Source organism: Apis mellifera, linkage group LG15, assembly GCF_003254395.2.
Source record: "Apis mellifera strain DH4 linkage group LG15, Amel_HAv3.1, whole genome shotgun sequence".
NCBI lineage: Eukaryota > Metazoa > Arthropoda > Insecta > Hymenoptera > Apidae > Apis > Apis mellifera.
Genome location: NC_037652.1, coordinates 4,691,779 through 4,705,615, shown reverse-complemented (window position 1 = coordinate 4,705,615; position 13,837 = coordinate 4,691,779). Strand labels below are relative to the sequence as shown.

General features: G+C 36.3%; 1 protein-coding gene across 1 annotated transcript; it reads left to right on the top strand.

The window, feature by feature from the left end:
• The first annotated feature begins 241 nt into the window (after nt 1-241).
• On the top strand, nt 242-12,238 carry LOC410626 (sodium-coupled monocarboxylate transporter 1). Its single transcript, XM_016916549.2, has 5 exons — nt 242-1,104; nt 2,028-2,202; nt 4,350-4,501; nt 5,228-5,368; nt 9,573-12,238. Exons 1-5 carry the CDS (start codon nt 746-748, stop codon nt 10,714-10,716), a joined length of 1,971 nt encoding a protein of 656 aa, XP_016772038.1. The 5' UTR covers nt 242-745; the 3' UTR covers nt 10,717-12,238.
• Nucleotides 12,239-13,837: the final 1,599 nt, after the last annotated feature.

The window sequence follows — 13,837 nt, the reverse complement described above, 5'->3', positions numbered from 1 at the left end:
GAATTATGCACGATTATTATCAAATTCAATATACAATATGCAAATACATGTGTTTTTCAAGTTTCCACAAACACGAGGCCGTTAACGTGTCATCGCGATAAACAATAGAGCAGGAAGATAAGAAAAAAGCTTTTAACCAGTGGCTTACCGCCACTAGTCCCTTCCACTTACCTATCCCTCCCTTCTCACCGTTTCGAGGAAGATAGTCAGACGAGTCGATGCTCGTCGCTCTATCGCCGCGAATACCTCCGTCTCTCTCCATGTGCCGAACATAATAACGTGAAGTGGTTTACGGATTGCGTTCAGTCACAGTACGCGCCGTCTTCCGATCGCATCGATCTCCCATCGTATATATATATACCCACACACACACACACCCGGTGAAAATAAAACACGCATCGAAACTTCGAAGCGTTCGAAAAAAAAAAAATCTCTAACGTCCGTCGTAACGCGTCGTTTCAGAAACGCGGCGCTCGAGGCACGCGCGAGAGCGAAAGCAATCACGAACGTCCATCTCTATTTGCACGCAAAGGATAGAAAGTAGCTAAATACGCGACATCTGTAAACATAGCTCGACCAACCTCTTGCTCGTGGCCGTTCCGCGGATAGATTCAAACACGAGGCCGTTAAGGATAAACGAGTACCACGTCGGTAACATTGTTCGTACGCTCTTGTTTCCCGAAAGCAGGCAGCAGCAGTACTCGAGGGTGAAGGAAGAGGCGGCGGAATCCCAAGAGAGCCCGGGATGACGATCAAACCGTCGTCCATGGTGACCGACTATCTGGTCTTCGTCGGTTGCATCGTTGCCTCGTTCGTGATACCATTGTGGGGGAAATTTCGCGGCAGGCGGAAGGAGGCGACCAAGGCCGATTACGTGTTCGCTACGGGGACCGTATCTATGGGCGCCATGATGCTGTCGATCGCGCGCGGCACGCTTGGCGTCAGATCCTTTCTAGGTTATCCGTCGGAGCTGTACTATAGAGGGAGCGCCATGTGGGAGGTCATCTACGGTATGATGCTCGCGTATCCCATCGTGTGCTTCATCTTCGTCCCGGTTTACTACAGCCTCGGGATCACGTCCGTCTATCAGTATCTAGATATGAGGTAATTATCTACCGAGAGTCGTGTTTCCATCGGATCGCCCCGCGATCATCATTTCGCGGGAATAACGTCGAGAATAACGCTCGCGCGGGAATTGGATCCTTGAAAATTCGCTCGCTGGGAATCTCTCCTGTTTTTCTTTTCTTTTTTTTTTTGAAGGAGATATATATATATAGGGCGTTTCATCCGAACCATTGATATTAAATTAAATTCTACTTTCATCTTTGATACTTTCTTCTCTCGGTTAATACTTTGGAAGATAGAATGATTAAGTTAATAATTATTATTCAAAGAAAGAAACTCGATCTTCCATTAGGGAAAAATTATTCAACGTAATGAACAATTATTATTTCAATTATTTCTAATCTCTGATGAAATACCCTATGTATACACGTTGAGAGGAAAATTTGCCGGAAGTTTTTCTTTTTTTTTTTTTTTTTTTTTTTGTACGAACACAACAATTAAATAATGGAAGACACAATGTAAAGTTAATAGACTAGATCGTTCGAGATATCTTCCCAGAAATAATTCGCCACGAAATCACGTGGACGCGTGACGGATCACGGGGAAAATTTGAATTCACCTTGTACACGATACGCTCTCGAGCAACTCGATATCGTCGTGCTTTGCTTGCCTGGAACCAGGCTACTTTACATTTTCAATTTACGTGCTACCAGCCACCGTATAAATCCGCCTCCTATTCTTTTTTTTCTTTTTTTTTCCTCGCTAAAAATTATTCTCCTCCGCCGAAAGACAGAACTTTCTCTCGGGCGGAGGACGATTGTTCGTTGAGAATGAGTTTTCAGAGTCGAGATATTTTCCCATAAACCTTGAGACGATATTATTCCCGCTTAACGATTATGTCCGGCTATAATATATATATATAAGCGGAGAATAGACCTCTCGTAATTATGCTAATTTCCCAGGTTCAAGTCGAAGCTAGTCAGATGCCTCGCAAGCTTCTCCTACGTGATACGAAGCCTGCTGAACTTGGCCGTCACGATATTCACGCCTTGCGTAGCTCTTAAGGCTGTGATTGGCCTGCCTTACTGGGCCAGTATAGTCGGCATTACATCTATATCTGTCGCCTTTTCAATTATGGTGAGTGTAATTTTAACGTTCGACGCGAATGTAATTTGAAAAGAAAATTATCGAGGATTGCTTGCTCTTGAAATGAATGTGATATTGGATTATTTCTTAATGCAACTTAATGGAAAATTATTTTTTTTCTTTTATTCTTTTAAAATTTTATTCTCAAATGTACACACACGGTGTAATTTCCAATTTAAAGATGCGAATATGAAAACTTGAGAGTTGACAATTACTCTCGGATAATTAATTTCGTTGCGTGCATTAAGCAGAGAAATAATTTTTTTAAAGCAAACTCTGGACAGTTTTATTCTCAAATGTATTCGCCTGTTTAACCTGGTTTTTCGTATCAATTTTTGGGGCAAAAAAAACTCGTTTAATCGTGTTTATTTAGAATCGAAAATAATCGTCGAAAGTTAGTTTCTAAATCGATTGAATTAATGCATTCGATGCGGATAAACAGAACGTACGCGTCATGGGAATTTCCTATTCCATGGCAGGTGATCGCGAACTTTTTCGAAAAAAAAAAATTTTTTTCAGAATGTAGAGACATGTAAACAAATCATGACACGTATATAGTAAAAAAAATTATGCAATCCAAAAAATTAACAATTCATTTTTCTCGTATTTGGTATTAGAGAAAGGTTAATAAGATCGTGAAATTTTCTTAATATTTAAACGCCAAATATTTAGAGAGAAATTTATCATTCGACCAAATCGTAGATATTTATGGAAATCTTACGAAGCAAACATCGTAAAGTTTAATCTTAATTCCATCTCGTATTTTCAACTTTTTCTTTTCTTTATTATTATTAAAATGCGAATAAACACGAGCGTTAATCTATAGCTCTCGAACTTATTATTATGCTGAAAAAAAAAAAAAATAATGAATAATTTATACGTTCGAGTTTATAAAAATTCAGCAAAAAGTCGGCTCGAACTCGGCTTCGTAATCGTAACATATAATACTTATTTGATGCTGTTTTAAATATATATTTTAAAAGAACGTTTATCAATACATAGATATTTATCCACTGCGATTAATAGAAAGAAACGAAGAAAAAAAAAACAAACAAAATCAAATTTTTTCTCAAATTTAATTCAAAGAAATTCTCTTAATTTATCTTTTACACTTTCGATCAAAATATTTCACGAAACTAACGATACTCGGTCCGGATCATAAATATTCATTCGAGAAGAGTTCATCGGCCACGCGATTTACAGCAACGACAAAAGGAAGGGGAGAAGAAAGTCAAAGAGGCCGATGATTTTTCGCGCTGATTCATTTAAAATCGTCCTTACGATAGCCGCCGTCGCATTTTCGCCCCATCAATTATTCTGTATCCGAGAGGATGGTTGGCCGTTCGAAAGGACATTTCCTCCCATCGAAAGCATCGTAAATACAACACGCGTGATCGTAAAATTTCCGTGGAACAACGCGCGGGAGGCAAGAGAACCACGTGAAAATGTCCATTTTATACTCGCCTTTCCCGTGCGTCGTACACGTGAATTCATTTCCGTGTCGTCCAATAATTTTCAATTCGTTTGAAATATTCCCTCGCATATTCTCGCGTTATAAACGCGCGATTTTCGCTTTTTCGTCCGTCGGATTAAATATCCATCTTTCTCTCTCTCCGTGTTTGCATTTTTCTTTTTGTTTTTTTTTTTCGTAGGTCGCGTTTTTTTTTGTGGTGATAGTAGAAGAAAATATTTGAAAAAACGCAGTGCTTTGCAATTAGAGAAATTTGTATTCGTAGCGATTCAATTCACAGGAATTGAATGCGCGTATCGTTGCGAATATATTTGAAAATAAGAGAAATTGTTTTTTTCGAAAATGCTTTTCTTTCTAGTGGATTGCGTTGAGAATGAAAGTTGCTGTTAAAGAATGATAAAAAGAGAAAGAAAAATGATAAAGAGTGGTAAAGAGAAATTACATCTTTTGAGATATCGAGAATTAATTTCTAAAATTTTCTATCATGTCTGTACAAAAATTTCGAGAATTTCCCTTATCATTTGATTAAAAATTTAAATTATCCCAGGAGGAAGAATTTTAAATGGGATATAAAAAATTAAATCACTTCAAAAAGAAGAAATTATCAAAATTTTGAGTAAAAAAAAAAAAAAATTCATGAATTTCTCATATGTTTATGCATTCGCAGGGAGGACTGAAAGCGGCCATCCTCTCAGACGTTATACAAGGTTTGACCATGATCGGTGTGTCGCTCGTGATAATCGTGAGAGGCTCCGCTGATATCGGTCCCAGTCAAATTTTAAACGTGACGTACGAACGTGGCCGATTGGAATTCTTCGAGTAAGTGTAAACATTGGTTAAATTTAGATATCGACAAATCTTATTGGCTTAATCATTGATCCAAGTTTCACGATTCGAAATCTAGTCGAGATTCGAATCGATGTTAAACGAAAGTGTTCACGTGCTATTATGTCATTGATATTTGCCTCGATTCTACTATTATTTTATTTTATTATCCTAAATATTTATACCATACTTTCTTATTCACGATGTATTCTTATTTATCATTTCAAAATATCCGAGATAATTAAAAAAAATTTATATAATAATTTTCCCACGTGTCATTCTCGTTTAAATAAATACGTACAAATTGTTTACAAAGAATAATGGCGAAAATGTAAATAGAAAAATGTTTGTTTTCTAATTCAACTAGCAAATAACATTAATAACTATAAAAATTTCTCCTATCCTGAAATATTTGTATATCTTTAAATACAAAGACTTTCTTTATATATAATCTTTCCATTGTATATAGATTCTTCTAATTTCGAATGCATCTCGAAAAATGAGAAACTATTATTGTAGAAAACTTTAATCAAGAAAGGGGAAAATAATTTCTGAATAATCGATATCAGTAATCGGTATCAGCTTCCAATGAACAACGTATCTTCGATTTAAAATAAAGAAGAGAAAAAAAAAAAATATCTTCCATTTTCATTAATTTTGAGAAACAAGAAAATTATCAATCCCTCCGATCAAATTAATCGAACCGATCTCTGGTTTCAGCATGAATTTCGATCCCACACTTCGAGTGACGACTCTGTCGGCAACTCTGGGTCAATTATTCATGAGCCTGTCCATCTTCGGTTGTCAGCAGAACTTCGTGCAGAGATATTGTAGCATGACCAGCGAGAGGAAAGTGATCAAGTGAGTATATAATTTCTTTCGTCGAATCTTTCTCGAAAAATCAAATTGAAAATTCAATAATAAACGAGACTGCAAAATCGATTTTCCTCGGCATATAAGATGGAATTATTAACGGACGGAATAATGGATCGTTATCGGTATAACACGTACGTATTACCGATGACGTTTCTATCCCGATAAAAATCAAATTAATTTCGCGAGTAAACCACCCGTATAATATATTTCTCGTAATTGCGAGAACATTGAAAAATTGGAAACCCGTCATTTTGACGGGTATTCCGTACTTTTATTGTTTTTTTTTTTTTTTTTTTTATCATTTTTATTAACCGCGTTACCTCGCATTTCCGTAATAATAATTTAGCGAGGAATAACGCTCGAGTCGAAATTACACGGCTCGCGGCGAAATTTCGAAATTCCTGGAACCATTGATTCCCCGAAATCTATCCCTGGTGTTTCGGCAATTTTCGGCCGAGAGAAAGAGAGAGAGAGAGAGAAAAGAGAAAAAAAATCAGACGGTATATTCGAGAAGTTTGCGGAATATAGCAGAGATCGCTTGTGTATACGCTATGACTTCGAGGCATGCACGACATTAGCATTTTACGCGACTGATATGTAAATAAGTATTGTGCAGAGATAACATTACGTGTTGCGAGATTCGATATATTTAAACGTAGAAGTGATTTTTCAATAAGCGATTTGTATATTGAAAATTCGATATAATAAAAAGTTTGATTAGACATTTAAAATCTTGATCCTCGATCTTTTCATGTAACGAGATAATCATTTTTCCTCCATTTCTACGCGAATTTTTGATTACACCCTAAAAGATTGAATTGCCTTTCCTTTACAATTCAATTATAAATAAAAAAAAAAATTGTTAGTTTATTTTTTAATAAAGTTTTCCGATGAAATGATAGTTTGTAACGGTTTATTCAAAATAAATTTTTGGACGAAAAAATTTTTCTAGAAAATCGAGAGAAACATTTTGCTCAACTTCGTTGACCTGGATTGCTTGTGATATTATTAAAAAAAAAAAAAAATGATCGAGATAAGAATTAATTGGATTAATTTCTCACGGCCGCCATTGTCGCCGCCATTGTTGGCCCCTTAGAGCGGCTTTCCGGCCAAGCAATCGGAACTATCATCGACCACGTCTCTCCACGAAGGATGAGAATATGTCTTGTATCCCAGAAATAAAGTAAGAGGAGGGTGTGAGTTGAAAGTTTGCGGATCACTTAGTCGACGTGTACACGAAATCGACTGTTTTCCCTCGAGCTAGAAAGACGAAAGGAGGGAAATCCTTCCGGGAATGATCTCAAAAGAAACTCTGTCCGATCGATCGTGTCTACTTTTTCTTTCCGCTTTTTACTCCCTCTTTTTATTTCTTTTCCCCCTCCTCCCGAATTGAGACAATTGGCGGGCGGGATCACAACGATCACTGTACAAAACATTTTACAGAAATTAATTATACAGAAGTTGTAGGTTGAAATAACTCTTCCCTTGTGTATTTTTATTATTTATTCTCTTACTTTAACAGATTTTAAATTGGAATGGTAACAGTGGATTCTCAATCTTCCTCAATTGAGGTACTCGTTAATTAAATCCATTAAATAAACCATTTCTTGAAAAATGTATAATGTTAAGTGTTTAATAAAAACCGAATAATTAACTTTGATGGAATTGTACAGTTTGGGTTCTGGTGTGGTTCAATTGACGACTGACATTTCAATTAAAAGGTCAATCACGTGCGCTATATGAATCATCATCACGCTTAGAGTAGAAATTATTCCTGCTTGACGTTTATCTTACTTGATATTATTATTATTATTATTATTGTAAGCTGACTACGAACCGCGTGTGTTTCAGTGATAACCATTTCACTTGATTATATAAATTCTTATCTAATCTTACTTTACTTGTGATTGATCGGTCCTTATCATTGTTTATCAAAATTAAGAAAAAATAAGTAAATAAATAAATAACGTTCCATTCGATTATCGATTCCCTATTTTATCGTAACAAGTTAAGTGAATTTTAATGACGTGTCTTACAATTAACGACATGACATTTAAGTACATAATTTTTCGTTGAAAGAAAACCAGTTGAAACAGTTGGAAAAATGTTAAATAGAGTATCGAGACGTTCGTCGTTTAAAAAAAACCAAAAAATCTCGCTCCCTTTTCATAACTCACGTGACGCAATAACTCCGTTTTTCATGGACGATGAACACCTACGATGAAAAGCAGACTGAAAGTAATTTGCGAACTTCTTTTCGTCCTTCCACGAGGATAAAAGTTAAATCTTTCGAATGATTCGAAATGAAGAAACCATACATCCGGGTCGATTCCATTAAGAGTAAAAAGAAAAAGAAAAAATAAATAAATTCATTCATAAAACGTGAAAAGATTGACGGATACGAATTCGAGAAATATCCATACTTTATTTATTCAGCTTTCGAAATACGGTTATTAGTTAGAAATCGCGGGAGATACAAAACTCTTTCTCGCGAAAAAAATAATAACTCGGCCATTTTAAAAGGATTTAGACAAATAAAATATGGATCCGCAGAAAAAATATCACTTTGAATTTTACGAGTTTAATATTCATAAAGTAGCGAACAAAAATATACGCACACTCTGTTAGTGACGTTTTTCGTAAATCTCTATTCTCAGGATTTTTTTTCCTCAAACGTTTTGTGTCAAAATTGTAATTTTAGAGTCTAAAGTTGTTTAATAAAGGATTAATTTTTAGAGAAATTAAATATCACTATACATGTATGCTATTTCACAAAGAAAATAGAGTTTTGAATATATAGTATTTACGTAATGAAATAATATTTCAAATGTGCATAAATTGTATCATCTATTTTCGAAACCAAATATAAACAGAAAATAATATTTTACTTAAACGTGAAATAATATTTGATTCACAGCATTAGATATAATATAATATTTCGCAAATTCTAAATTTGTTTATGCAAAATATATAAACTTTTAGAATATTTCATCTCGAAATATTTCAATCTATTTTGCATTACAAATGATATGATATAGTTTAGTATTTTTCGTGAATACTTGAATTCTGAAGAATTACAAAAAATCCTACGTTGCAAAGAAAAAAATTACAGTGTGCCAATACTTTCGTCCGGCTCTGTACACACTTGTCTCTTCGCATTTTACGAATGAAATCTCCAATTAAATCTCGTTGACAATCAGAGAGATTCGAGCGCGAAAAGATCTCGTTTGAGGTTTAAACGACACGCGAAAACCTTTCGTTTCTCGTGTGTCATTGTTTCTAGATAAAAAAAAAAAAAAAAAAAAAAAAAGTACGAAACAAATTAACGGCCGATTCCAAAGGCAATTTATCCCTTTCGGGATAACGTGACATCGACGAGGACAGGACTGTTTTATTAGTGCATAAATTCGAGCAAACGAAGTGTCGGTACCGCCGCGATAAAAACCTCGGCCCGAAATGGACTTTTATTAGAATATAATCGCGGCCATGGTTCTCCACTCTCGCGATAAAAATGTTTCATCGTATGGATTTTTATTAGGGTATATAACCGCGCGCGCGAGCGGGCAAAATTACCCACGATTTGTCGTTTTATTACACATTTTCGAGGGCCGTTGATGATAAAGTTTCCGCGGAGAATGGGAAAAAAAGAAAGGAAAAAATTGCAATTGGCGTTACTGCTTACTTACGGGAAAATTCGTACGAAATGGATGATCGTTTTTAAAAATTTACGATACGTTCTATATCTTTCCCTCTCCCTCGGCATCTCTCGATTGAAATTCTATGGAAAGTGTATCGAACTGGGATTAAGAGAGTTTCGAAGTGTCCTAAAAAAGTTTCGCGAATTCATGGACCGTCTCTCTAGCTCTAAAACAGATTTCCACGCGAGGTCCATCTTTGGCCGAGATACTTTCCGATTCGCGATATTCTCTCCGCGCTACCCTTTACCACATAATCAATGAGTCTTTCGGCTGGCACCCACGGTAGGGTCAAATGGCAGCAGGCCAAACTTTTAACGATAGATATTCCCCCTCCTCTGGCTAAGGTGCTCGACGCTATCGAGTCGTACGTGTATCTAAAGAACGACATACTTTAGAGTTAAGATCGAGGAGTGAGAATAGAGAGTTTAATCCAAAAGTGTATAATTCGTATTTCAATGAAAAAAAAAATATATAATATGCATATGTTCCAGGACTATGTTGGCCAACATCCCTATAATCTTCGTCCTGTACTCCCTCTCCTGGGTGGTCGGAATGGTAATCTTCGCCAACTACGCGGACTGCGACCCCCTGTCGCTTGGATACATCTCGAAATTCGACGAGATCGTCCCGTTCTACGTGGAAGATAAATTCCTCAACTTTCCGGGCTTGTTGGGCCTCGTAATGGCGACCTTGTTCAACAGCGCCCTCACCATGGCGATGTCTAATCTCAACTCTCTCGCCACGGTCACGTTCGAGGACTTCTTCGGTCAAATACCCTCGATGAAAAACTTGAAAGATAAGCAACAGTTGCGCCTGATCAAGCTGATCAGCGTTATCTACGGTGTACTGATAATAGGTGTGAGCTTCCTCATCGCAATGCTGTCGGGAGTGATCGAGTCGTCCATGCTGATGACTTCGGCCACCTCAGGCCCCCTGCTCGGCGTTTTTCTGCTGGCCATGCTCGTTCCTTGCGCCAACTGGAAGGGTGCCGCAGCCGGGATGATCTTCAGCCACGTGACCACTTTGTGGATCACGTTTGGCCACCTGACCGTCAGCAACAACGTGGAAACGTTACCCCTGTCGACCGAGAATTGTCGGAACGACACGTTCTCACCTTGGATCACCAAGCCAGCCAGCATGCCATATCTCAACACGGCCAATAACTCGTACGAAAATGGACCGTTGCTTAGGAACGGGAGCGAGGATACGGCGGGTATAGGCCCTGTCGAGTTCTTGTACAGCATCACGTATATGTACTACGCGTTCATAGGAAGCATGTCGACCGTGATCGTCGGTGTTATCGTGAGCTTGGTGACAGCCGACCCGAAAGGAGACATGTACGAGGAGCACCTCCTTCACCCTCTCGCAGTGAAGATCTCCAGATTCTTCCCGGGTAGGCGGAGATTATACGCGAGCAGCACGCGGTTGCAGAACGAGCAGAACGGGGCGAACGCTACTTCCTCGTCCTCGGTGACCTCGATCGCGAATGGCGCGGAAAAGACTGCCACTCTTCAGGGGGTCGTCGATGATAGCGGGAACCTTCGTATCGACGTCGGTTACATAGAGAAACTGAACGCCCTTAAGAACGTCTCGCTCGACGTGACCAACGAGGTCAACAAAGGGACGAGGCTTTGAGGAGTCTCGAAGATTTGTTCGAGAATCGAGGCTGATTCCAAAGTATTTCATCCATTTCCGAGTTAACCAATCTGTCTGGGTGATAAATATTATATTCTTTTTTTTAATTTCGTCGATCCTACGTTGGTAGTATTACAGGCGATTATGTTGCATGTAATCTCTTTAAGTAATAGTTTTCATCGATTTCACGTCGTGTGAAATGTTAATTTTTATATTGAGAATTGGCGAGCGAGCGATTTTACAGGGTAGACGGTAGTACAAAGTCGTAGGCTTCGATGAGCCACGCATGCGCGTGATTACTTGGCCTACCACGTACACGCGTATACTTAATCAGAGTAATTATGTTAAGTAGAGATTCCAAGAAGAATGAGTGTCTCGGTATTGATGATAGTGAAATCCGGTTCGTACGAACGAGTCAGCTTTCTGTAATTGCAGATTAAAAACGATGGCATTTATCAGTGCACGTAGAACTGCAAGCTACTTTGTTGATTCGATTGTCTCATCGTGTCTCATTGTGTCTCTCCTTATCTTAGATTATCTTGATCGTTTCACACATTGTTTTTCTGACTGACGAGTTTCACTTTGATTCACGCGAGATTTGTACATTTAAATGTAGTTCCAGTGTAAAACTGTATATTGTAATTACTTCGTGGAAAGAGCCAGTCATTTGCGAATTTCGATTCGCAAATTTGCCATAAGAACTCTGTACGTTATACGTACACACGCATGTAATACTCATTGTCTCAAATCAGGAACGGAATCGTGGATCGTTTGTTGATATCGATAAAGAAAAGAATTCTTCGTTTAAAGAATTCGATTATCGAGAAATATATTTGGACGAGAATAATTTAAAACGTAATCAAGATTTTAAAAGATTTTAAAAGAATTTAAACGAATTTTGATTCAATCTGTAAATACTGCGATCAATATCTTTTTGTTGTATATTATATTTTATAAATTTTTTGTACATATCAATTTTCATTTTCGTTTTAATTTTTATTTCTAAATTTTCTATTCCTATTTCATGTCAAAATATATTACGTAACAGTAATACGAGAAACGTTCCTTATTCGCGCTTGATTATAGACGAGGTGAAAGTGATCTTTGACATTTGATATAGAAACGCTTTCACCCGGTGGCTTTCGTCTCCTCGATTCCGCTCCTGCATTAGTTTATAACGAAAGTATTGAATCGTGATAAGATTGTGAGATATCAAGCGGATGTTAATGCGTCCGTTGCGCAAGATTTCTTAAAGGTATGAGTTTACGTTTTGCGACAAGTGTGATTCACTATGCAAATGAAAGAGGCGTGTGATGACAGAGCGCGAATACTATTCGAGTAAATTGTACATTGAGTGTGCCTCCGTTAGCCTCGTGGAGTTTCGTCTCTACGTTATTGTAAGTTTTATATGTCATAGATTACGTTATTTTTGTAACATAACATAGGTATAACAAATATAATTGCGTTAGATGTATCTATATCAAGTATCGAATAGATCTGTACGAAATATTGTGAATATTTATTTTTTTCTTCTCTTTTTTTTTTTTTTTTTTTTTTTTTTTTTTTGCACAAATATATCGCGTTTTTTATGTGTTGTGTTGAAAATGGACGTTTCATTTTTTCATCCATCCATTACTCTGTTAGTTAGACCAATTCATCGAAAATTTTTAAATTGCGCGCGTTCTGTCCAAATTTTCCCCTAGTTTAATCGATAACATCATTCCGCTCGGTCGATAACCCGTGATTCAGGAACGATGCCCTCGATCGATCAGCGAAAATCATTCCCAGTTCCGATTATAGCAGAAAGATCTATCATTTTGCAAAATAAAAATCTGTAGCTGTACGTACATTCATCAATCAGAAATTCACATGTCTCGACGCGTAATCGTGTTCGAGATTAATCGATGACGTCAATCGATCGATTAGATAACGTTATTACCTGTCGTTTAAATTGCTTTGACGTTTCCTTCGACACTCTTCGAATCACGTTTCAACGCAAAAATTACAATGAAACGTGGATTGATGTCGAAAATCGTCTTGGATTAAAAGTCAATTCGCGTCATGTAAAGAGAAAGAGAGGAAAAGAGGATAAAAAATCGAACGACTTTATCGTCAAACTTCTAGGAAATTTCGCGTTACGAAATCTATCGACCGTGTCATTTTCAATGTAAACTGTCAACAAATGTAAACTTGCAAATTTATGAGAAACGAGAGCCAAGAGAATGGCCATATGATAGAATCTCTTCATAAAGATCGGAGAATATAATCGAAATTGGATGCCTTAAAATTTTACTATAATTCCTGTCTATATATAATATAAAAGTTAAATCACGTCGTACGGAAGTTAGATTGTATGAATACGGTATAAAGTGATCCTATAGAAAATGTGATTCGAAGAGTTACGTTTTTTAAAGCAGTGTTTCCCAGTGTTTCCCCAATCCTTTTTTGAGTCATAACCCTATTTCGTAATAGCAATTTCCTTTCATCCTTACTGTTGCATAAAAAGAATATTTTTCGTAAAGTAAAGTGAATATAATATTTTTTTAGAGAATGAATCAAAACTTGTGAAAAAAAAAACGTATTAAAGATCTGTTATAACGATAAAAATAATATAACCTATTTAATAAATAATTTTTCTTAAATCTTAAGTTTAGGTTAAAAACCGATTTACATCTTATTTTAGTTTAATTAAAATGATTTCGCAAATATAGTAAATATGATAATTGTAATAAAAACAATAAACAAATCCTTATTGTAATAAAACAAGAATTATCAAAATTTCATTTCTCATTATAATAATTATACTATGAATGTTTATGCATTTAAAAGAAATTTATATATATAAAATAAAAAAACTTATTATTTTTTATTGTTAATTATTGTAAATTATTATTAATTTTTTATTGTTTCAATGAAAATATAAATTTGCATAATCATCCACAGTTTAGTAATGATTTATATGTTCCTATTTCATTATATTAATAATTAATAAAAGATAAATTACTCACGAGACCATATTGATGACATTGTACACTGTTAACAATAAAAATTCACAAGATGATGTCAATAAAAATCCCATTTACGAAACGAAATGATCGACAAACAACCAAGAAACACTAAA

What these genes read in the sequence shown, in the direction of transcription:
- LOC410626 (XM_016916549.2), top strand. Translation starts at nt 746, where the DNA reads ATGACGATCAAACCGTCGTCCATGGTGACCGACTATCTGGTCTTCGTC. An exon ending in TATCAGTATCTAGATATGAG is followed by an intron (nt 1,105 to 2,027) that starts GTAATTATCTAC and finishes CTAATTTCCCAG; the next exon opens with GTTCAAGTCGAAGCTAGTCA. An exon ending in CTGTCGCCTTTTCAATTATG is followed by an intron (nt 2,203 to 4,349) that starts GTGAGTGTAATT and finishes ATGCATTCGCAG; the next exon opens with GGAGGACTGAAAGCGGCCAT.